Below are 21893 nucleotides of genomic sequence, written 5' to 3'. Positions count from 1 at the left end.
TTGATCATGCGCAGTAGTGTCGCTTCCGGTATGGTGTATTCTGGGATATAACGTGGCAATTAGAGGTCGCCATTTTGATCATGCGCAATAGCGTCACTTCCGGCAAGGTGCATTGCGGGATATATCGCCTCATTTAGTGGGCGCCATTTTTTTCGCGAACGCCCAATGAACGCCCATCGCTGCAGGAGACCCGCGATGCGGCGCTGATTGGTCGCCAGCCCCGACGTGGGCGGGCACTTCCGGTGGGCAGCTTCCTTTTTCCGTCGGTGGGCGGCGGGGCAGCGGCTGGTGCGGGGCGAGGGGGGGCGGGGGGAGGGGGGGAACGAGGGGGTTAATGGGGGATGGAGGGGGTTAATGGGGGGTTAATGGGGGGATTATGGCGGTAATGGGGCTTCCTACGGGGATTGGGGTGGGCCGGGGAGTTATTGGGGTCCTTAAGGATCCTTATGGGAGTTATTGGAGTCCTTATGGGAATTATTGGGGTCCTTAGGGATTCTTATGGGCATTAGTGGGGTCCTTATGGGCATTATTGGGGTCCTTAGGGATCCTTATGGGAGTTATTGGGGTCCTTAAGGATCCTTATGGGCATTATTGGGGTCCTTAGGGATCCTTATGGGAGTTATTGGGGTCCTTAAGGATCCTTATGGGAGTTACTGGGGTCCTTAGGGATCCTTATGGGAGTTATTGGGGTCCTTAAGGATCCTTATGGGAGTTATTGGGGTCCTTAGGGGAATTATTGGGGTCCTTAGGGATCCTTATGGGCATTATTGGGGTCCTTATGGGCATTATTGGGGTCCTTAGGGATCCTTATGGGCATTATTGGGGTCCTGTTGACGCTGTCCCCCCCAGGCCGCCATGAGTCTGCAGTGGACGGTGGTGGCCACGTTCCTTTACGCCGAGGTTTTCCTGGTGCTGCTGCTCTGCGTCCCCTTCGTGTCCCCCACCAGGTGAGCGGGGTGTGGGGGGGGGGGCGTCCCCAAAGCCGGGAATCCCCCTTAACCCCCCCATAAACACCCCACAGATGGCAGAAGATCTTCAAGTCGCGGCTGGTGGGGCTGGCGGTGGCCTACGGCAACACGGCCTTCGTGGTGCTCATCGTCATCCTGGTGCTGCTGCTGCTGGGTGCGACTCCCCCATAAACCCCTTTAATTTCTCCTTAATCCTACACATCCCCACGTGTTCCTCGACCCCTATGGAGCCCTGAGTCCCCCCCATAACTCCAACCCCCGCCCAGGGTGGGGGGTGCTGCCCAAAAGCCACGGGGACCCACAAAGCTCCATTGGGACGACACCAAGGACCCCATCCTAATGTTTTATAGGGTCTCCATCACGTCTGTATAACCCTAACACCCCATAATCTCTGTATAACCCCTAACAAACACCCCATAACCTCTGTATAACCCCTAACACCCCATAACCTCTGTATAACCCCTAACAAACACCCCATAACCTCCCACCCTACAGACGCCTACAGGGAGACCCGTAAGTACAACGCCCCTGAGCGTGCAGCGCTGCCCAGCACCCCGGGGGCTCTGGAGCACTTCCACATGCGGCTGTTCCGAGCCCAACGCAACCTTTACTTGGCCGGCTTTGCTCTGCTGCTGTCCTTGTGAGTACATAGGAAGGAATGGGGTCCCAGGGGGGGTGGGCACGGCTCTGCTGACGTCCCCATTTGCAGCCTGTTGCGGCGCCTGGTCACCCTGATCTCGCAGCAAGCGCAGCTGGGGGCGTCCAGCCAAGCGTTCCGCAAGCAGGCGGAGGGGGCGAGCCAGGCAGCGCGGCGCTACATGGAGGACAACGAGGCGTTGCGTAAGGTGAAACGGGGGGGGGTGGCTTTGTGTGGGGATATACTGGGGTTCTGGGGGGGGGTTAAGGTGGTCAATGGGGTTCTGACACCTTCCATCCCATCCTGCAGCAACTGCAAGAGGCAGGAGAGGACACGGCCCCCCCCAGCCGGGCTGAGAATGAGAGTCTGAAGGCAAAGGTGGAGAAGCTGAAGGAGGAGCTGGCAGCCAGCAAGCGCAGTAAGGGCAGGAGAAATGGGGTGGGGTGGTGCAGGGGGGCTCTATGGGGTAACATCCCTGCCCCACAGCTCTGGAGAAGGCAGAGAATGAGGTGCAGGCCATGAGGCGACAGGCAGAGGGGCTGACACGGGAGTACGACCGGCTGCTGGAGCAGCACGCGAAGCTGCAGGTAATGAAGGGACTGGGAGCAATGGGAGAGGGGCTGGGATTAATGGGGGCAGTGGGAGAGGGGCTGGGATTAATGGGGGCACTGGGAGAGGGGCTGGGGTAAATGGGGGCAGTGGGAGAGGGGCTGGGATTAATGGGGGCAGTGGGAGATGGACTGGGATGGATGGGGGCAGTGGGAGATGGGCTGGGATTAATGGGGGCAGTGGGAGATGGACTGGGATGGATGGGGGCGGTGGGAGATGGACTGGGATGGATGGGGGCGGTGGGAGAGGGGCTGGGATTAATGGGGGCAGTGGGAGATGGACTGGGATTAATGGGGGCGGTGGGAGATGGACTGGGATGGATGGGGGCAGTGGGAGATGGACTGGGATGGATGGGGGCAGTGGGAGAGGGGCTGGGATTAATGGGGGCAGTGGGAGAGGGGCTGGGATGGATGGGGGCAGTAGGAGATGGGCTGGGATTAATGGGGGCAGTGGGAGAGGGGCTGGGATGGATGGGGGCAGTGGGAGAGGGGCTGGGATGGGCTGTAGGGGCACAGAGAGGTCATTCTGTTTATCCCCCCCCCCACCAGGCAGCCCACGACGGCCCCCGAGACAAGAAGGAGGAGTGATGGGACGGCCTCCATCCGGGACCACACCACAGCCACTGGGACTTTGTTCCTAAGGAGGTTCACTCACCTGCGAGGCAACGGGGAACTGCACTTCTGTTATAGGGTGGCGGGATGGGGGCTGAGCCCCAAGGTGCGGCTTTGGCCCCATCTGGGGGTTTTTAGCCCCATTTTGGGGGGTCTGCCCCTGCTCACCTTTCTCACCCCATTGTTTGAGCTTCAATAAAGGTTTGGGATCAGGAGCGGCATCCCCACGTCTGTGGGACTGAGGGGACACAATGTGGAGGGGGCTGTAAAATACGACCACCTTTATTGGCACTGTGCACTGTTCTGGAAGGGGTTGTTGTTGGTCTGTCTGTCTGTGGGGCAGCCCCACAGGTTATGGGTTATGAGGTTGGGTGTAAGGTCCGTGCGTGGCTCCTCAGTGCCTCGAATTCCCGCTGCACAAAATCTGTCAGCGCTTTCCTCATCTCCACCTACAGGACACAGGTACGGGAACGGACCCACAGAACCTCCCCCACCCCACAACCTGCAAATGGGGCAGAGCAGCCCCACGACCCCACAAACACTCACTGTCGAGGTGCCTTCAGCCTTCAGCCGCTCCAGGAGGGGTCGGACGCTGAACGGTCGCCCCACAACCACCGTGATCCGCTGTGGGACAGTGTCAGCACCCACCAACACCCCCATCATGTTATTTTTGTGCCATTTCCCCCCTTAAACAACTCACCTTTCCCACACGGGGAACGTAGGGGGGAGCATTGGGCAGCACATCGTTCATGCCTGGAACAATGGGGTCAGCCCTGTTCAGTAGCAAGGCTTGGCCCCATAGCAGGGCCCAGCCCCACAGCAAACCCCCATCCCTCCCCCTAACAAAAACCTACAAATCTCCACTCACCGCCGTGCCACAGGGGCAGCACGATGGGGTCCAGGCGACACTCAGCCAGGAGCCTCCCGATGCCTGGCTGGGACACGGGGGGAACCGTGAGGTACAGGGAGGAAAACGTGGGGCACGGGGGGGGGATGGACGGGCACGGGGGTCTCACCCCACTTGAAGCGCACGAACTCCTGCCCCATGTTCACTTTGCCTGTGGGAACCATAACACAGGGAGGGCATTAGGACGGGACTCTGAGCCTCACCCCCCCATAAACCCCCCCAAGACCCCCCAGACCCCTCGTACCCTCGGGGAAGACGTGCACCCAATCTCCCTGATTGAGTTTCTCCAGGATGAAGTCCATCCCGCGCTGGTACACGCCGTCCCCTGCGGAGATCAAAGCCCCCCACCCAGGATGAACGGAGCCCCCATCCGGGATGAATGGAGCCCCCCACCCGGGATGAACGGAGCCCCCCATCCGGGATGAACGGAGCCCCCCCGGGTCTCCCCGTGTGCTCCCAGTAACAGCCCTCACCGCGACACACCGGGACGCAGCGGCCCAGGCTGAAGAACCGTGAGTGCAGCTCTCGGGTGAAGCAAATGTCTGCGGCCGTGGGGGTCCTGGGGTTGGCCACAATATGAGGGGGGGGCAATGGGAAGCCTCACCCACCCCCCACCACCCCCTGGATCTCACCAGCGCATCTTGTGAAGGCTCCAAATGTGGCGAAGCTTCAGGGAACCTGGGGGTGGCAAAAGGGCACAGAGACAATGAGACGCCCCCATGGGACCCCCAGAGAACTCCCTAAATACCCCCCCACCCAGCCACTATTGAGCCCCCCCAAAATACCCCTCCCAGCCACTATTGAGCCCCCCCAAAATACCCCTCCCAGCCACTATTGAGCCCCCCCAAAATACCCCCCCAGCCATTATTGAGCCCCCCCAAAATACCCCCCCCAGCCACTATTGAGCCCCCCCAAAATACCCCCCCCAGCCACTATTGAGCCCCCCCCAGCCCCACGCACCCCACAAGTGTGGGTCATCCATGCAGGACTGATGATTGGAGAGGGTGAGGAGGGGGGTGTGCGGCCCCCGTCGCTCCACCAGCTCGTGAAGCACCTCAGCGTTGTGCACCCGCAGGCGGTTCAGGTACCCTGTAATGGGGGGGGGACAAGGTGAGGACCCCCACCCCTCAGTGCTGGGTAAGGCTCAGGGCTGGGGGGCACTCACGGGTCCACAGGCAGCTGTAGGTGCCCACCAGGCCCAGCACCAGGCGGCTGCAGAGCGGCGGCCCCGCAGGGAACGGCCACCTCACGGCCAGGGGCATCGCGCCATGGCGGGGCTGGGGGGGACAGGATGCACCCACAGACACAAAACACGGCCCAGGGGACCCCAAAAACCCCATAGTGCCCCCAAGAAACCCCAAAGAACCCCACTGCCCCCAAGAAACCCCATAGTGCCCCCAAAGAACCCCATAGTGCCCCCAAAGAACCCCACTACCCCAAGAAACCCTAAAGAACCCCACTGCCCCCAAGAAACCCCATAGTGCCCTCAATGCCCCCCAAAGAACCCCACTGCCCCCCAAAGAAACCCCAAAGAACCCCACTGCCTCCCAGGTAACCCCATAGTGCCCCATAAGGAACCCTAAAGATCTCCACTGCCCCCAGGTGACCCCAAGAAACCCCATTGCCCCCCAGGTGACCCCATAGTGCCCCCATTGCCCCCCATGTAACCCCATAGTGCCCCCATTGCCCCCAGGTAACCCCATAGTGCCCCCCATTGCCCCTCAGGTGACCCCAAAGAACCCCATTGCCCCCCATCTGACCCCATAGTGCCCCCCATGGACCCCTATAGCGCTCCACTGCCCCACAATGATCCCAAACGCACCCAAATTACCCCTCATAGGCCCCAATTAACACCTAGCGGCCCACAACTGCCCCGTTACCACCCATTATCTCCCTGCTACCCCCCATTACCCCCATTACCCCCCATTGGTCCCTTATCCCCCCCCCCCATTGCCCCCATTGATTCTTTGTAACCCCCCCATTGCCCCCCCCGCCCCACAGACCCCGCCGCCCGCGCCGTGCTTCCCGCTGCCGTAAAGCGCCGCCGTCCGTCGTAAAAGTAGATAAGAGCGGCGACAAGCCGTAAAGCGAGGCGCAGAGGAAGTGCTTAATGCGTAGGACCAATCACAATCAAAGACGCCACTTAGCCCCGCCTCCCTCCTCCCCTATTGGCCGGCACACTAAGCCCCGCCCCCTTCTTGTCGCCGGGGAGACGCGCGCCGCCATCTTGGCGTTGGGGCGGTGGTTGTAGCGCCGCGGTGGAGCGGGACGGGCAGCAGCCGGGGTTGGCCGCCGCCATGGCCGCCGTGTGGCAGCAGGTGCTGGCGGTGGACGCGCGGTGAGGCCGGGCTGTGTGTGGGGGGGCTCTGTGTGTGGTCTCCCGGTCACGGTCTGACCGTGTTCTCCATCCCCGCAGGTACGCGGCCTACCGCAGCCCGCTGTGCCCGCAGTTCCGCACTCAGTACGTGCGGCGCCGCAGCCAGATGCTGCGGGAGCGGGCGCAGGGCGGGGCGATGGACGGAGGGACCCGGAGATGGTACCTGAGGGTCCGGGCCAGGATCCTACAACAGCGCTACGGGGCGCTGTCAGACGGCGGCAGCTGCAGGGCACACAGCGGCAGCGCCATGAGGGCCAGCAGGACAACGCTGGACAGGATGGAGGTAATGGGGGTAATAGGGGGAATGGGGGGCAAAGGGGGTAATAGGGGGAATGGGGGGAATGGGGGGTAATAGGGCCAGCAGGACAACGCTGGACAGGATGGAGGTAATGGGGGACAATGGGGGTGATGGGGGTAATAGGGGGAATGGGGGAAATGGGGGGTAATAGGGGGAATGGGGGGAATGGGGGGTAATAGGGACAGCAGGACAACACTGGACAGGATGGAGGTAATGGGGGGTAACTATACCAGTACTAACAAGAATGGCAATTACAAGGAAAATGATGGAAATACAGAAGGTACAAGGAAAAGGGAACTCACCAGAGCTGAGACGATCCTCCCTGGCAAGCAACCTCCAAGAGATGCTGCCTCAGTGAGGGTCAGCCCTTAAATGAGGTCTCAGTGGAGTCGAACTCCACCCCTCCAGGGAGCACAGCTACATAACTTTCACCTGTGCTCCCACAGCTGACCCCACACTTGCCTCAGCTGATTAATCAGTGGTTCACACTGTGATCTCCCATACAGGGGGTAATGGGGGGTAATAGGGCCAGCAGGACAACGCTGGACAGGATGGAGGTACGGGGGGAATGGGGACAGCAGTGAGATAGTGGGAGGATTGGGGGTTGTATGGGGGAATTGGGGGGCAGTGGGGTCACAGCTGGACAGCAGTGAGATAGTGGGAGGATTGGGGGTCGTATGGGGGTACAGGGGGATGATTGGGGGCAATGGGGACACAGCTGGACAGCAGTGAGATAGTGGGAGGATTGGGGGTTGTATGGGGGTACAGGGGGGCTGGGGGACAATGGGGTTACAGCAGTCATATCTGGACAACAGTGAGATATTGGGGAGGATCTGGGGTCGTTGTGGTTATCCAGGGGTCTCTAAATTATTTGAGAGGGGGCATTTGGGGTCACAACAGCCATCCCAGGTTCCTATAGTCCATATAGGGGATGTTGGGGGTCGCAGCATCCATCCTGGGTTCCTATAGCCCATATAGGGGATGCTGGGGGTCGCAGCATCCATCCTGGGTTCCTATAGCCCATATAGGGGATGCTGGGGGTCACAGCACCCACACTGGGTTCCTATGGCCCATCTGGGGAACATTTGGGGTCACAGGATCCCTGTAACTCACTGTGGGGGAGATCTGGACTCACATCATTATTTTGGGGCCAGTGTAACTCATGGGGGGCATTTGAGCTCCCCATAACCCCCCTGGAGGCAATTGGGGCAGCTCTGGAGCCCCCACACCCCAATTCTCCCCCCCAGGACTTTGAGGAGGATCCACGTGCCCCCCGTGGCCACAGGAGGTCCCTGAGCCGTGGTTCCCACCCTGGAGCCCCCCGTGGGAGCACAGACGAGCGGTGAGCTCCGCTGTGAGGTTTGGGGTTGGTTTCTTTTCTTGCTGGGAAGGGGGGGGGTCCACATTCCATCACTGACCCCGCAGCCCCCCCGGCGTCGTGCCCACACCGCTGGCGGAGGCGAGTCGTGCCATGGCAGGAGACACAACATTGAGTGAGAACTACGCCTTCGCCGGCGTCTACCACGTCTTCGACCAGCACACGGACAGTGCCGGTAACGGGGGAGCTGGGAACGAGGGCTGGGGGCTGCTGGGGGGGCAGGCGACGCGGAGCTGACGCTGTTTGCAGTGCCAAAGGTGCAGTTTGCCCACGATGACCGGCACCTGCTGGCCTGCTGCTCGCTGGACGGCACCATCTCCGTGTGTCGGCTGGCACCGGGGCCGCCGTCAGTGCTGCGGGTGCTGCGGGGCCACGATGGCGGCGTGGCTGACTTTGCGTGGTCACTGTCCAACGACGTCCTGGTGTCGGCCTCCCTGGACGGGACACTGCGCCTCTGGGCGCCCAACGACGGCCGCTGCATCCGCCGTGTGCCCGACCCCGATGGGGCTGCACTGCTCTGCTGCGCCTTCCAGCCCCTCAACAACAACCTCACCGTGGTGAGTGCTGCCATCACCAGCGCCTGACCCAATATTGCCACCACTGCCTGACCCAATGCTGCCATCACCAGCACCTGACCCACTTTTATATCCATCCCTGCCACTGTCACATCACTGTGTCCTATCATCCCGTCCCTATCACTGCACCCCATCACTGTGACCCAGCACTGTGTTCCCACGCCCTGCTCCTCACATCTGTGTCCCATCACCTCACCCCATCACTGTCACCTCATCCCATCCCTATCTCTGCACCCCCTCACTGTGACCCAGCACTACATCCCTATGCCCTGTCCATCACCACATCCCTGTGCCCACCCCCCTTCACGTGTCCCACCATCACACTCCATCCTACCTCCCATCCCACACCCCCCTCCTGTTCCTGTCCCATCTCACCCCACTTGTCCCTCAGGTGGGCAGTGCCCGGCACATGGTTCGGGTGGTCAATATCTCCACGGGGAAGGCAGCCCGTGGCGGCGCAGGGCGGCTGCCGGGCCGGGTGCTGGCGCTGTGCTTCGATGCCCCCGGCCGGGTGCTGTGGGCCGGTGACGATCGTGGCTCCATCTCCTCCTTCCTGTGTGACCCCGGCACCGGTATGTGGGGCAGAGTGTGGGTGGAGTGGAGCCCTCCTCACTGTACCCCCCCATCTCCTCACTGTACCCCCATATCTCCTCACTGTACCTCATCTCACCGTACCCCATATCTCCTCACTGTACCCCCATCTCTCACTGTGTCCCCCTGTCCCCCAGGGCGCCTGACCAAAGCCTCCCGCGTGGTGGTGCAGGCGGGTGGATCCATCACGTCGCTGTCAGCTCGAGCCTGGGCCAGCCGTGAGGCTCCCGACCCGTCCCTGCTGGTCAACGCCTGCCCCGACCGCCTGCTGCTCTTCCGGTGGGGGGACACCCTGGGAGCAGCAAAGACCCCTGAGATCTGGCTGGGGGGGGGGGGGGGTTGGGTTGGAGGGGTGTTTTGGGGGCAATAATCATCCCTTGAGACCTGGCTGTGGGGCTGCCCCAGTGGGGCTGGGCAGGTGTCTGTGGGGTCCCCGTGGGGCTGCCCCAGCAGGGCTGTGGATGTCTATGGGGCCAGGATGGGGTATGTGTGGGGTCTGTGGGGCCAGGCCTGCAGGGCTGACATTGTCCCTCTGCAGCGTGGTGGAGGAGGAAGGCTCGGGAGCACCGGGGCTGCGATTACGCCGCAGTTTCCCCACGCGGCACCGGGAGCAACCGCTGCGCAGCTGCTTCTGCCCATTGATGTCCTTCCGCCAGGGCGCCTGCGTGGGTTCGTAGGGGGCATTGGTGGGGGTGGGACACAGCCACGGGGCCGCCCCCAACCCTCTTTCCCTTCCACCCCCCAGTGACGGGCAGCGAGGACGCCTGTGTGCACTTCTTTGATGTGGGCCGTTCCGCCCGCGCCACGGTCAACACGCTGCAGGGCCATGGACACGCCGTGCTGGCCGTCGCCTTCAACTGCGACGAGAGCCTGCTGGCCTCCAGCGACGCCGCCGGGACCGTCATCGTTTGGCGCCGGCAGCACGCGTGACGGGACCCCCCCCCACCTCTGTTCCCCCTCCCACGGTACAGCACAGACCCCCTGCTGTGTTCAACACGTGTGTTTGCAACCCCCCGGCGTGACTTTGGGGTCAGAAGAGGTACTTGCGGCAGGCGGCAGCCCCACATTTGCACTCAATGCGGCCCCGGGAGCGGGGGGAGCTGCTCAGGGCCCCCCCGGTCAGTCCAAAGTTGGAGTCCATGCGGGTGCTCTCTGCGTCCACCGGGTCCACTGTGGGGAGGAGGAGGGCAATAAGAGAAGGACGAGGCTCCAGCTGCTCCCCCCAGTCCTTACAGCAGCAGCGTGGGGCAGGGGCAGAGCCTGTGGGGTGGGGGGTTGTGCTGTAGGGCTGGGATGGAGCTCAGGGCATTGTAGGACTGGAGCCAACCCCAGAGCCCTGCGGGATCCCCTGTATTCACAGCCATATCAACCTGTGGGATCCCCTGTATTCACAGCCATATCAACCTGTGGGATCCCCTGTATGCACAGCCATATCAACCTGTGGGATCCCCTGTACTCACAGCCATATCAACCTGTGGGATCCCCTGTATGCACAGCCATATCAACCTGTGGGATCCCCTGTACTCACAGCCATATCAACCTGTGGGATCCCCTGTATGCACAGCCATATCAACCTGTGGGATCCCCTGTACTCACAGCCATATCAACCTGTGGGATCCCCTGTATGCACAGCCATATCAACCTGTGGGATCCCCTGTACTCACAGCCATATCAACCTGTGGGATCCCCTGTATGCACAGCCATATCAACCTGTGGGATCCCCTGTATGCACAGCCATATCAACCTGCGGGATCCCCTGTATGCACAGCCATATCAACCTGTGGGATCCCCTGTACTCACAGCCATATCAACCTGTGGGATCCCCTGTATGCACAGCCATATCAACCTGTGGGATCCCCTGTACTCACAGCCATATCAACCTGTGGGATCCCCTGTATGCACAGCCATATCAACCTGTGGGATCCCCTGTATGCACAGCCATATCAACCTGCGGGATCCCCTGTACTCACAGCCATATCAACCTGTGGGATCCCCTGTACTCACAGCCATATCAACCCAGAGCCCTGTGAGATGCCCCCCCATGTCCCAGGGGATCCTGCCTGACTTTGGGCCGGGGGTCTCAGGGTGTGGGGTCGGCCCATGCTGTGGATGCCCACCGTGCATGTTGTAGTCGAACGTGAGCTCCTCGCCAGCGCGGATGGGCCGGGTGGCAAAGAGGGCGATGCGGGGCAGGCGCTCGTCCAGGTTCTCAATGAAGACATTGTAGACCTGCAGGTTGGGGTCACACTGCGGGGGGTGGGGAGGGGTCAGAAGGAGCCCAGCCGACCCCAGGAGCCCCCCCATGGATCAGGGTAAGGGGCTGCGGCCCCACTCACGCTGTGGTTGACGAAGTGGGAGATGTTCCCGTAGTGGGCGGCATCCACGGTGTACACGTCCTCCACGTAGTCCAGGTCGAACAGGTACGTGGCGCCCTGACGGTCGTACACCTGCCCGCGGCGCTCGGCCTCCTCCGAGGTGATGATCTGCAGGGGAGGCAGCCACCATTACATTGCTATTATAGCACCATTACATTGCTATATCACAGCATCATTACATTACTATCACAGCATCATCACATCACTATATCACAGCAATACAGCATCATAGCACCATCACATTGCTATTATAGCATTATTACACTGCTATCACTGCACCATCACATTGCTATCACAGCACTACAGCATCATAGCATCATCACATTGCTATATCACAGCATCATTACACTGCTCAGCCTCCTCCGAGGTGATGATCTGCAGGGGAGGCAGCCACCATTACATTGCTATTACAGCACCATTACATTGCTATTATAGCATCATCACACTGCTATCACAGCAATACAGCATCATAGCATCATCACATTGCTATTACAGCATCATCACACTGCTCAGCCTCCTCCGAGGTGATGATCTGCAGGGGAGGCAGCCACCATTACACTGCTATTATAGCATCATCACACTGCTATTACAGCACCATTACATCCCTATATCACAGCACTACAGCATCATAGCATCATCACATTGCTATCACAGCACCATTATAATGCTATTACAGCATCATCACATCACTATATCACAGCAATACAGCATCACAGCACCATCACACTGCTATCACAGCATCATTACATTACTATCACAGCACCATCACATTGCTATCACAACAATACAGCATCATAGCATCATCACATTGCTATTACAGCATCATCACACTGCTATCACTGCACCATCACATTGCTATCACAGCACCATCACACTGCTATCACAGCATCATCACATCACTATCACAGCATCATTACACTGCTCAGCCTCCTCCGAGGTGATGATCTGCAGGGGAGGCAGCAGCACTGCACCATCACATTGCTATTACAGCATCATTACATTGCTATCACAGCACCATCACATTGCTATATCACAGCAGCACTGCACCATTACATTGCTATCACAGCAATACAGCATCATTACACTGCTATCACAGCACCATCACATTGCTATTATATCATCATTACACTGCTATCACAGCATCATCACATCACTATATCACAGCAATACAGCATCACTGCACCATCACATTGCTATTACAGCACCATCACATTGCTATCACAGCATCATCACACTGCTATCACAGCAATACAGCATCACAGCACCATCACACTGCTATCACTGCACCATCACATTGCTATTATAGCATCATCACACTGCTATCACTATATCACAGCAGCACAGCACTATTACATTGCTATATCAGCACTACAGCATCATTACACCATTATCACACTGCTATCACAGCAGCACTGCAGCATCACACTGCTATCACAGCAATACAGCATCATTACACTGCTATCACATCATTACACTGCTATCACATCATCACACTGCTATCACAGCACTGCACCATCACATCACTATATCACAGCATAATTACACTGCTGTCACAGCACCATTACATCACAATATCACAGCACTACAGCATCACTGCACCATCACACTGCTATCACAGCAATACAGCATCATTACACTGCTATCACAGCACCACTATCACAGCACAGCACCATCACACTGCTATTACAGCATAATTACACTGCTATCACAGCACCACTATCACAGCACAGTACCATCACACTGCTATCACTGCACCATCACACTGCTATCACAGCAGCAACAAAGCACCACCCAGAGTTGAATCCCACATTGTGAATTCACTGCAGCCACAGCACAGCAACTACCCTTACCCTAACCAACCCTACCTCTACCCTAATCCTTACCCTAACCCTAACCAACCCTAACTCTATCCTAACCCTAAGCAACCCTAACTCTACCCTAACCTTTACCCTTACCCTAACCAGCCCTAACTCTACCCTAACCCTAACCAAACCTAACTCTACCCTGATCCTTACCCTAACCCTAAGCAACCCTAACTCTACCCTAACCCTAAACTACCCATAATCTACCCTAACCCTAAGCAGCCCTACCCTAACCCCTATCCTAACCCTAACCAACCCTAACTCTATCCTAACCCTAAGCAACCCTACCTCTACCCTACCCTAACCTTTACCCTTACCCTAACCCTAAGCAGCCCTAACTCTACCCTAACCCTTACCCTAACCAACCCTACCTCTACCCTAATCCTTACCCTAACCCTAAACAACCCATAATCTACCCTAACCCTAAGCAGCCCTACCTCTACCCTAACCCTTACCCTAACCCTAACCAACCCTAACCCTTACCCTAACCCTAACCCACCCTAACCCCGTCCCCGCTCACCTCCCCGATGTACTCCATCACGAAGCTGTTCTTGCGGATGCGCTCCATGGTTCTCACTCCCCATCCTCTCCCGTTGCCGGTGCGGAAGATGCAGAGGTTGTAGCGAATCCCCTTCTGCACCACGCGGTTGGGGCACTCGGAGCCGCAGCGGCACCTGGAGTTGCACTCATAGATGGGCAGCCCGGCCCGGATTCGCACCAACCCGGCCTCGTTGTAGGCGAACTTATTGTGCGAGGCCCCGGGGCAGCAGCCGCCCGCCGCCTCGGCCATGCAGTCGCTGCACTCGCAGCCCACGGCCACGGGGGTCAGCTGGATCCCGGCCCCCACTTTGTACTCGTTGATGTAGACGAAGTCCCGGGGGGGGCCGTGCAAGTCCACCTCGTTCTCTACGGCGATGCGGCCTCGATGGCTGCGGGTGCTGTTGAGCTGCTGCTCCCAGCGCCGCAGCGCCTGACGCTGCTCCGCCTTCTGCACCAGGTACGAGGAGACGCGGGGGGGCAAACCTCGGGGCCCGGGTCTCACCGGCCCCCCCGGGGCACGCGCCAGGTCCTGGTGCAGCTGCTTGAGCAGCCCCCGGCAGCGCAGGTTCTTGCGGGGCTCCCAGGTGTTGGCGCTGTCCGGGTACCCCCGCCACTTCACCAGGTAGAACTCATCGCCCTGGGGGGGGAAGGGCAGGGGGTGAGAACATTTGGAGCCCCCCCCTCCTGGGACCCCCACCCCGGGACCCCTACAGTTCATGGTTCCCTTTATAGAGGGTTCGGGGTCCATGTCAACCAGTTTGAGTGGGATCTTGGGCCTCAGTGTCCCTCCAAGAGCCCCTATTTATACAGTAATTGGGCAGCACCTGAACCTATAAGTGCCCCTATATCCCATTTATGCAGTAATTGGGCAGTACCTGTCCCTATAACTGCCCCTATATCCCATTTTATGCTGTAATTGGGCAGCACCTGTCCCTATAACTGCCCCTATATCCCATTTATGCAGTAATTGGGCAGCACCTGTCCCTATAAGCACCTGTCCTGATGACCCTATAAGCCATTATTATTTTGTGGGGGTGGATCTGAGGGCACAGTGTGTCCCTTGGAGCCTCTATGGCCATTTTGGGGAGCAGATTTAGGTCTCAGGATCCTTATACCTCAATGTGGAGGGGCTCTCAGGTCACAGCAGCCCCCCTATATCCCCCATCACCCATTTAAAATACAATTAACATCACAGCAGCCCCCCTGTGCCCCCCATCACCCTTTTTAAGCTACAATTAAATCACCCATTTAAGCTACAATTAACATTACAATTAACTCTCCTGCTTTAATCCCTTCTGTTGGGGGGGGGGGGGTCTGATCTCTGACCGTCCCTCCCCATAACCCCCCCGTCCTCCAATCACCCACCGGGTCAGAAGGTGTAAGCTGGGGGGGGTCTCTGGGTTCACCACGTCCCTCCCATCGCCCATTTAACGCACCGTGGGGTCCCGTATCCCCCCGTTCCCCCCCGTTCCCCCCCGTAGTTTCTCACCCCGCTCCGTTTGTAGTCACACAAATATTCCACCTCGAACTCCACCAGGTTCCTGCGGGTGACGCCGAGCGCGGCGCAGCGCAGCCCCCGGGCCCGGCACAGCTCCTGCAGCTGCAGCCACGTCGATTTACAGCGCACCGAGCAGCCTGGGGGGCACAGGGGGCTCAGGGGGGGCCCATAGGGGTCCCATAGGGGGTCACACAGGGGGTTATATAGGGGATCACATAGGGGGTTACACAGGGGGTCGCACGGGGGGGGGGGGTCGCACGGGGGGTCCCATAGGGGGTTACACAGGGGGTTGACATAGAGGGTGACATAGGGGGTCATATAGGGGGTTATACAGGGGGTTACACAGGGGGTGACATATGGGGTTATACAGGGGGTCGCACAGGGGGGGGAGTCGTACGGGGGGTCCCATAGGGGATTACACGGGGGTTGACACGGGGTGATATAGGGGATGACACAGGGGGTCATACAGGGGGTGACATAGGGGGTTATACAGGGGGTCCCATAGGGGGTCATATAGAGGGTTATGTAGAGGGTTATACAGGGGGTCATACAGGGGGTCGCACGGGGGGTCCCATAGGGGATTACACGGGGGTTGACACAGGGGGTGATATAGGGGATGACACAGGGGGTCATACAGGGGGTGACATAGGGGGTTATACAGGGGGTTATACAGGGAGAGACATAGGGAGTTACACAGGGGGTCGCACGGGGGGGGGGGGTCGCACGGGGGATGACATAGGGGATCATATAGAGGGTCCCATAGGGGGTTACACAGGGGGTCGCACGGGGGGGGGGGGGGGTCGCACGGGGGGTGACATAGGGGATCATATAGAGGGTCCCATAGGGGGTCACACAGGGGGTTATACAGGGGGTGACATAGGGGGTCATATAGGGGGTTATATAGGAGGTTACACAGGGGGTTACAAGGGGGGGGGGGGTCGCACGGGGGGTGACATAGGGGATCATATAGAGGGTCCCATAGGGGGTGACACAGGGGGTTACACGGGGGTTGACAGAGGGGGTTATACAGGGGGTCCCATAGGGGGTTATACAGGGGGTTATATAGGGGGTTATATAGAGGGTCATACAGGGGGTTACACAGGGGGTCGCACGGGGGGTCCCATAGGGGATTACACGGGGTGATATAGGGGATGACACAGGGGATCGTACAATGGGTTACATAGGGGTTAATACAGGGGTTAATACGGGGGTTAATACAGGGGTTTACATAGGGTTTAATACGGGGTTTAGTACCGGGGTCTCCCGGGGGTCTCCCACCTGGGTGGTCCCCCCACGTTTCTCCCCCCCCCCACCCCGCGGGCGCGCGCCAAAAAGCGCGGGAAAGTCCCGTTTCCCGCCGTAGCCGCGCGCTCACCTTTTAAATTTTCCGCCATCTTTTTTCCCTTTTTTTCCCGGTTCCCGCCCCCGCCTTTTTTTTTTTTTTTTTTTTTTTTTTTTTCTTTTTTTTTCTCCTTTTTTTTTTTCCGTTTCCTCCCGTCATGCACCGCGCGCCCGCTCCTCCTTTAGCGCCGCCCCCGCCTCGCGCTGATTGGCTGCTGGGCCGCCTCATTTACATCCTTCCCGTCGTCCATTGCGGCGGGCTCATTTTGCCCGAAATTTGCGTTTTTCAGCCCATTTTCCGGGTCCTGTCGCTGTTTTAATACCGCCCCAATCGGGGCCCGCGCTCCTTGTCCCGATAAACCCACAAACCGCCGTCACTATTAATCGCCTTTAATCGCCGCTCGTTATCGCTTTGACGCGTCATTTCCGCCCATTAACCCCAATTAACGACGCTTAATTAATCTCTCATTAACGCTCTAATTAACGGGCAGCGCCGTGTTAATCCGCCGCCCTTTGTTTCCAATGGGGGTCGGGGGCGCAACTCGCTTTGGCCGCCAGGGGGCGCCACTGAGCCTCATTCATCCCATTCGTCCTCGTCGTCCTCGTCGCCGTCGGCTCCTTCGTCTGTGGGGGGGGGGGGGTGAGGGTCTCTAATAGGGTCGGGGGGTCCCTAATATTGGGGGGGTCCCCAATGGGGGTAACGGGGCTGGGGGGGGGTCGGGGGTCTCACCTGAGGAGTGAATGACGCGGCTCCGCTTCTGCATCACGTCCATCAGGGCGCCCACCAGCCCCCCCGCTCCTGCTGCCCCCCCCCCAGCGCCGCCCTCGGGGGCTTCGGGGGTCTGAGGGATGGAGGGGGGGGGGGGTCAGAGCGGAGCCCCCCAGGAACCCCCAGCGCTCACAGCGACCCATTGCAATGGGGGGGGGGTCCCCTCAGCCCCCCCAACCCACCCGTACCGACATCGCAGCCCCCTCCCCACCTTGTTCAGCCCCCCCCACCTTGTTCAGCCCCCCCCACCTTATTCAGCCCCCCCCCCCCCTCTTTCAGCCCCCTCCCCACCTTGTTCAGCGTCACCCCCTGCCGGATCTGATCCAGGAGCGCCCCCCGCCCGGGGCTGACCCCCCCCATCACCGATGGGCTCCCGCTGGGGGGGGGCGGTGGTGGGGGCGGAGGGGGCGGAGCCACGGAGCTGGGGGCGGAGCCTCGAGGAGGGGGCGGAGCCACGGGCCGAGGGGTGGGAGCCGGGCCGGGCCCCCCACGTGGAGGGGGCGGAGGACCCCCGGATGGTGGGGGGGGGGGCAGCGGCCCAGTGCGAGACCGTGGGGGTCCGGACGGAGGAGGCGGAGGGGGCGGGGTGCCCCCCCTGCCCTGGGGGGCTGCAAGGAGAGGCGTTAATTAATTAATTGCGGTGTTAATGGTGCGTAAGGGGGGGGTCTGCAGGGACCCCATAGAGCTCTATGGGGGGGTCTGGGTCGCTCACCCTGGCGCCTCATCTCCTCCTTGACGGCCTGCAGCCCCCCCTGCCCCTCGATGAAGTCGTAGATGAGCCGGGAGGTCTCAGCATCCGCCAGCTGCGCTTCGCTGATCCCAGCGCGAGCAAACAGCGCCCGCAGGTCGGGGTCCAGCGCCGCCATCTGCACCCACACGGCCCCATAGGACCCCTGTGCTCAGCCCCCTCACAGCCCCCATTCCCCACAGCCCTTACGTACATCAAAGCCATTGTCGGGGTCCCAGCCGATGTGGCCGACGTGCCTGGGGGGACAGAGGGGGCTCAGGAGGTGCCTCACATCCCCCCCAGCCCCACATCGCCCCCAGCCCCACATCCCCGTCCCACGTGTCCATATGTCACCCATCAGCCCCACATTGACCCCCCCCCGCTCACTTGAAGCCCGAAGGAGCCCCAATGTCGGCCTTGGAGATTTTCTTGCGGCCTTTCTTGCGCTCGCTGCCCGCTGTGGGGCTTCCTGCCGTGGGGCTGGGCAGCCCTCGGTACCGGGATGCTGTGATGTCAGGGTTGGCGATGGGCACGGCCGGCAGCGATGGGGCTGTGGGTGTAACGGGGGGGGGTGTCGGTTTGGGGGCCCCTCCAAGGGTTAAAAGAGCCCAATGGGGCAGGAACCCCCCGCTATGGGGCAGGAACCCCCCGCTATGGGGCAGGAAACCCCTCACTATGGGGCAGGAACCCTCCGCTATGGGGCAGGAACCCCCCGCTATGGGGCAGGGACTCACCGCTGCTGTCCACAGGGGCCGGGGGGGGCCGTGGAAGGCTCCCACGACGCTCTGCATTGGAGGGGATCAATGTGACCCCCATGTCCCCCCCCATGTGCTCCCCAACCCACCTGTGCCCCCCAACCAACCCAGGGGGTGGAACTCACCATCTCCAGGAGGCGGCGGGGGTGGGAGCTGCCGGGTGTCTGTGAGGAGGGGGGGTGAGCGGGGGGCTCTGCACACCCCCAACCCCCCATTTACTCCCCCCCCCATTTACTCACCCACTCGCTGCTGCCGTCGCCGCAGCCTCTCCTGCACCCTCTCCTCAAAGATGGCCGCCTCGGCCTCGTCCGCAAAGTTCAGCCCAGCCTGGCCCTCCTGCCAGGCCACGCCCCTGGAGCTTTAGCCCCGCCCACAGGCAGCAGGCCACGCCCACCGACCACGCCTTAACGCCTTAAGCCCCGCCCACAATCCCTTAGCCCCGCCCACTCGTCATTGGCCATGCCCACAGCCCATAGACCCGCCCTTTGTTCAGTAGCCACGCCCACAATCAATTGGCCCCGCCCACTACTCTTAGCCCCGCCCACGTATCCTTAGCCACGCCAATCACTGTTAGCCCCGCCCACTTCTCGGTAGCCCCGCCCACAATCTACTGGCCACACCCACCACTTTTAGCCCCGCCCACCACTGTTGCTCCCGCTTACATACTCTTAGCCCCGCCCATCACTGTTAGCCCCGCCCACCTACCATTAGCTCCGCCCACATACTCTTAGCCCCGCCCATCACTGTTAGCCACGCCCATACATCCTTAGCCCCGCCCACCTTTCATTAGCCCCGCCCATCACTCTCAGCCACGCCCACCTATCCTTAGCCCCGCCCACCACTCTTAGTCCCGCCCACCTTTCATTAGCCCCGCCCCACATACTCTTAGCTCCACCCACCACTGTTGGCCCCGCCCACCCATCCGTAGCCCCGCCCACCTGTCATTAGCCCCGCCCCACATACTCTTAGCTCCGCCCACCCCTGTTAGCCCCGCCCACCTTTCCTTAGCCCCGCTCACATACCCTTAGCCCCGCCCACCCATCCTTAGCCCCGCCCATTTACCCTTACTCCACCCACCTTTCCTTAGCCCCGCCCATCACTGTTGGCCCCGCCCACCTTTCCTTATCCCCGCCCCCTCCCTCGTAGCCCCCCCCTCACCTGGCAGCTGAAGGTGTGGAAGAACGGCCGTGCTGCCCCGTAGCCCATGTGAGCCTGCAGCTCCTGCTCCCACAGCAGGGACCCGGCCTGGGGGGCACACACAGGCCTCAGACCCCAGAAACACCCCCCAACAGCCCCCCATAAACACCCCCATCCCCCCCACAGCCCCCATAAACACCCCCCAACAGCCCCCATAAACACCCCCCAACAGCCCCCATAAACACCCCCCAACAGCCCCACATAAACACCCCCACCCCACAGCCCCCATAAACACCCCCACCCCCCCCAACAGCCCCACATAAACACCCCCCCCCCACAGCCCCCCAGTGGGCCTCAAACAAGACCCCCCCCATCAGTGCCAGCCCCACACACGGGGTCTGAATGCCCCCCCCACACCCCCCGGAGACCCCAACTCACCCTGAGCCCATAGAGCTGAATGAAGCCCCCAACTCACCCTGATCCCATAGAGCTGAATGAAGCCCCCAACTCACCCTGAGCCCATAGAGCTGAATGAAGCCCCCAACTCACCCTGAGCCCATAGAGCTGAATGAAGCCCCCAACTCACCCTGATCCCATAGAGCTGAATGAAGCCCCCAACTCACCCTGATCCCATAGAGCTGAATGAAGCCCCCAACTCACCCTGATCCCATAGATGTGAATGAAGCCCCCAACTCACCCTGATCCCATAGAGCTGAATGAAGCCCCCAACTCACCCTGATCCCATAGAGCTGAATGAAGCCCCCTACTCACCGTGATCCCATAGAGCTGAATGAAGCCCCCTACTCACCCTGATCCCATAGAGCTGAATGAAGCCCCCGACTCACCCTGATCCCATAGAGCTGAATGAAGCCCCCAACTCACCCTGATCCCATAGAGCTGAATGAAGCCCCCAACTCACCCTGATCCCATAGATCCGTATGAAGTACGATCTCCGCGTGCTGTCCCTCACCAGGCAGGCGACGCCGCAGCCCCGCTTGGCCCAGGACCCCCCCGCGCCCCCCCCCGGCTCCGCCAGCAGCAGCTGCACCACGGCCGTCGCCAGCGTCTGTGGGGGGGATGGATGGGGATGGCAGACCCCACAGCACCCCCCCCCCATAACACCCCCCATAACACCCCCCTATAACACCCCCCATAACACCCCCCAATAACCCCCCCCCATAACACCCCCCCATAACACCCCCCACAGCCCCCCCCCCATAACCCTCCCCCATAACCTCCCCCATAACACCCCCCCCCCAAACCCCCAACACCCCCCATGATTTCCACGTGAGACCCCCCACATCCCCTTCAGCATCATTAACACCCCCCCAAGAACCCAGAGAACCCCCCAAGACCCTCTTACTCCCCGCCAGGACCCCCTTAGTGCCCCCAGGACCCCATAAGTCCCCCCACTCCCAACACCATTGAACCGTTTTACCCCCCATGTGACCCCCATGGCCCCCCCTGCCCCCCCACCCCCTCACCACACATTTCCGGCCCAGCAGCTCGAACAGTTCCATGTTTTCCTGCTGCTGCAGCAGCACTGAACCAACGTTCTCAGCTGCAGGGACGCCCCCCCGCCCCCCCCGGCTCATCTTGGACCCCCCCCAAATGCCTGGGACCCCCCCAGCCCTTTTCCTGGGTGCTCTATGGGGCCTGTCCCATGCGGAAGCACCCCCAGGGACGTCACCTCCGGCCTGGGAGGGGAACTGGGGCCACTGGGAGGAACTGGGAGGCGCAGAGTGGGGCCCCACTTCCCCCCGTGCCCACATCTCCCCCCTTCCTACCCCACATCAACCACCACGACCCATAACCCCTTCCCAGTCTGTGCTGGAGCTGTACTGGGAGCTCCTTCCCCCACCCTGTATGGAGCGGGACCCCCACCACCATCCCATTTGTACTGGGAGGGGTTCACGCTGAAGTCCCCTCCCACCCCCG

At 60.5% G+C, this 21893-nt stretch overlaps 5 protein-coding genes and 1 long non-coding RNA gene across 21 annotated transcripts; 2 read left to right on the top strand and 4 right to left on the bottom strand.

The window, feature by feature from the left end:
* Positions 1-62: 62 nt before the first annotated feature.
* LOC146751128 (B-cell receptor-associated protein 31-like) lies at positions 63-3040 on the top strand. 3 transcript variants are annotated; one of them, XM_085535547.1, is made up of 8 exons: positions 63-242; positions 850-947; positions 1022-1122; positions 1464-1608; positions 1678-1813; positions 1915-2023; positions 2092-2192; positions 2763-3040. In XM_085535547.1, the coding sequence occupies exons 2-8, from the start codon at positions 856-858 to the stop codon at positions 2799-2801; spliced, it is 723 nt and encodes a 240-aa protein (XP_085391673.1). In that variant the 5' UTR covers positions 63-242; positions 850-855; the 3' UTR covers positions 2802-3040. The 3 variants fall into 3 exon arrangements, with proteins under 3 accessions (XP_085391673.1, XP_085391672.1, XP_085391671.1); XM_085535546.1 differs by having other exon boundaries at positions 236-266; XM_085535545.1 differs by having other exon boundaries at positions 236-288.
* Positions 3041-3079: 39 nt separating this feature from the next.
* LOC146751127 (tafazzin-like) lies at positions 3080-5767 on the bottom strand. Of its 8 annotated transcripts, none has more exons than XR_014941871.1 (11): positions 5736-5767; positions 4898-5009; positions 4693-4821; positions 4365-4410; positions 4206-4291; positions 3977-4057; positions 3842-3883; positions 3694-3760; positions 3526-3578; positions 3372-3449; positions 3080-3274 (listed from the first exon to the last, which is right to left on the bottom strand). XR_014941871.1 is itself a non-coding variant. In XM_085535541.1 (11 exons), the coding sequence occupies exons 2-11, from the start codon at positions 4992-4994 to the stop codon at positions 3185-3187; spliced, it is 765 nt and encodes a 254-aa protein (XP_085391667.1). In that variant the 5' UTR covers positions 4995-5009; positions 5736-5767; the 3' UTR covers positions 3080-3184. The 8 variants fall into 8 exon arrangements, 4 of the variants coding, with proteins under 4 accessions (XP_085391667.1, XP_085391668.1, XP_085391669.1 ...); XM_085535541.1 differs by having other exon boundaries at positions 3694-3756; XM_085535542.1 differs by having other exon boundaries at positions 3694-3756; positions 4206-4274.
* A 200-nt stretch (positions 5768-5967) lies between these two features.
* On the top strand, positions 5968-9962 carry LOC107307197 (WD repeat-containing protein 13). Of its 3 annotated transcripts, none has more exons than XM_085535533.1 (9): positions 5968-6050; positions 6149-6392; positions 7655-7749; positions 7833-7960; positions 8035-8342; positions 8752-8932; positions 9089-9230; positions 9490-9620; positions 9697-9962. In XM_085535533.1, exons 2-9 carry the CDS (start codon positions 6216-6218, stop codon positions 9879-9881), a joined length of 1347 nt encoding a protein of 448 aa, XP_085391659.1. In that variant the 5' UTR covers positions 5968-6050; positions 6149-6215; the 3' UTR covers positions 9882-9962. The 3 variants fall into 3 exon arrangements, with proteins under 3 accessions (XP_085391659.1, XP_085391658.1, XP_085391660.1); XM_085535532.1 differs by having other exon boundaries at positions 5968-6070; XM_085535534.1 differs by lacking the exons at positions 5968-6050; positions 6149-6392 and adding an exon at positions 6805-6964.
* Positions 9937-16647, bottom strand: LOC146751125 (histone-lysine N-methyltransferase SUV39H1-like). Of its 2 annotated transcripts, XM_085535538.1 has the most exons (6): positions 16602-16647; positions 15218-15363; positions 13709-14365; positions 11288-11434; positions 11069-11198; positions 9937-10121 (listed from the first exon to the last, which is right to left on the bottom strand). In XM_085535538.1, the coding sequence occupies exons 1-6, from the start codon at positions 16618-16620 to the stop codon at positions 9982-9984; spliced, it is 1239 nt and encodes a 412-aa protein (XP_085391664.1). In that variant the 5' UTR covers positions 16621-16647; the 3' UTR covers positions 9937-9981. The 2 variants fall into 2 exon arrangements, with proteins under 2 accessions (XP_085391664.1, XP_085391665.1); XM_085535539.1 differs by lacking the exon at positions 15218-15363.
* LOC146751126 (uncharacterized) lies at positions 10240-11037 on the bottom strand. The gene is made up of 3 exons (XR_014941874.1): positions 10968-11037; positions 10696-10763; positions 10240-10287 (listed from the first exon to the last, which is right to left on the bottom strand). It is a non-coding gene; the product is annotated as an uncharacterized LOC146751126 (long non-coding RNA).
* Positions 16648-16941: 294 nt separating the features above from the next.
* Positions 16942-21822, bottom strand: LOC146751124 (actin nucleation-promoting factor WAS-like). Of its 4 annotated transcripts, XM_085535527.1 has the most exons (12): positions 21440-21822; positions 20875-21021; positions 19977-20063; positions 19058-19154; positions 18944-18982; positions 18798-18848; positions 18451-18613; positions 18278-18320; positions 18049-18202; positions 17628-17944; positions 17298-17409; positions 16942-17191 (listed from the first exon to the last, which is right to left on the bottom strand). In XM_085535527.1, exons 1-12 carry the CDS (start codon positions 21725-21727, stop codon positions 17142-17144), a joined length of 1548 nt encoding a protein of 515 aa, XP_085391653.1. In that variant the 5' UTR covers positions 21728-21822; the 3' UTR covers positions 16942-17141. The 4 variants fall into 4 exon arrangements, with proteins under 4 accessions (XP_085391653.1, XP_085391655.1, XP_085391654.1 ...); XM_085535529.1 differs by lacking the exon at positions 18798-18848; XM_085535528.1 differs by lacking the exon at positions 18944-18982.
* Between the last annotated feature and the right edge of the window lie 71 nt (positions 21823-21893).

The sequence above is a fragment of the Coturnix japonica genome, unplaced genomic scaffold (genome assembly GCF_054131305.1).
Source record: "Coturnix japonica strain WE unplaced genomic scaffold, WE-NBRP24 Scf130, whole genome shotgun sequence".
Classification (NCBI taxonomy): Eukaryota; Metazoa; Chordata; class Aves; order Galliformes; family Phasianidae; genus Coturnix; species Coturnix japonica.
Note: the sequence above shows the minus strand (reverse complement) of the source record. Positions and strands in the feature narration are given on the sequence as shown.

What these genes read in the sequence shown, in the direction of transcription:
- LOC146751127 (XM_085535540.1), bottom strand. Translation starts at nt 5,447, where the DNA reads ATGGGGGGCACTATGGGGTTACCTGGGGGCAATGGGGGCACTATGGGG. An exon ending in CTGCGTCCCGGTGTGTCGCG is followed by an intron (nt 4,058 to 4,205) that starts GTGAGGGCTGTT and finishes TGATCTCCGCAG; the next exon opens with GGGACGGCGTGTACCAGCGC. An exon ending in GTTCGTGCGCTTCAAGTGGG is followed by an intron (nt 3,757 to 3,841) that starts GTGAGACCCCCG and finishes TGTCCCAGCCAG; the next exon opens with GCATCGGGAGGCTCCTGGCT.
- LOC146751124 (XM_085535527.1), bottom strand. Translation starts at nt 21,727, where the DNA reads ATGTGGGCACGGGGGGAAGTGGGGCCCCACTCTGCGCCTCCCAGTTCC. An exon ending in TGCTGGGCCGGAAATGTGTG is followed by an intron (nt 21,022 to 21,439) that starts GTGAGGGGGTGG and finishes TCCCCCCCACAG; the next exon opens with ACGCTGGCGACGGCCGTGGT. An exon ending in GGCCCCTGTGGACAGCAGCG is followed by an intron (nt 18,614 to 18,797) that starts GTGAGTCCCTGC and finishes TTACACCCACAG; the next exon opens with CCCCATCGCTGCCGGCCGTG.
- LOC146751125 (XM_085535538.1), bottom strand. An exon ending in GTGACTACAAACGGAGCGGG is followed by an intron (nt 14,366 to 15,217) that starts GTGAGAAACTAC and finishes TTCCCCCCCCAG; the next exon opens with GGCGATGAGTTCTACCTGGT. An exon ending in CCCACTTCGTCAACCACAGC is followed by an intron (nt 11,199 to 11,287) that starts GTGAGTGGGGCC and finishes CACCCCCCGCAG; the next exon opens with TGTGACCCCAACCTGCAGGT.
- LOC107307197 (XM_085535532.1), top strand. Translation starts at nt 6,030, where the DNA reads ATGGCCGCCGTGTGGCAGCAGGTGCTGGCGGTGGACGCGCG. An exon ending in GTGCTGGCGGTGGACGCGCG is followed by an intron (nt 6,071 to 6,148) that starts GTGAGGCCGGGC and finishes CCATCCCCGCAG; the next exon opens with GTACGCGGCCTACCGCAGCC. An exon ending in CCTGTGTGACCCCGGCACCG is followed by an intron (nt 8,933 to 9,088) that starts GTATGTGGGGCA and finishes CCTGTCCCCCAG; the next exon opens with GGCGCCTGACCAAAGCCTCC.
- LOC146751128 (XM_085535547.1), top strand. Translation starts at nt 856, where the DNA reads ATGAGTCTGCAGTGGACGGTGGTGGCCACGTTCCTTTACGCCGAGGTT. An exon ending in TTTGCTCTGCTGCTGTCCTT is followed by an intron (nt 1,609 to 1,677) that starts GTGAGTACATAG and finishes CCCCATTTGCAG; the next exon opens with CCTGTTGCGGCGCCTGGTCA. An exon ending in AGCAGCACGCGAAGCTGCAG is followed by an intron (nt 2,193 to 2,762) that starts GTAATGAAGGGA and finishes CCCCCCCACCAG; the next exon opens with GCAGCCCACGACGGCCCCCG.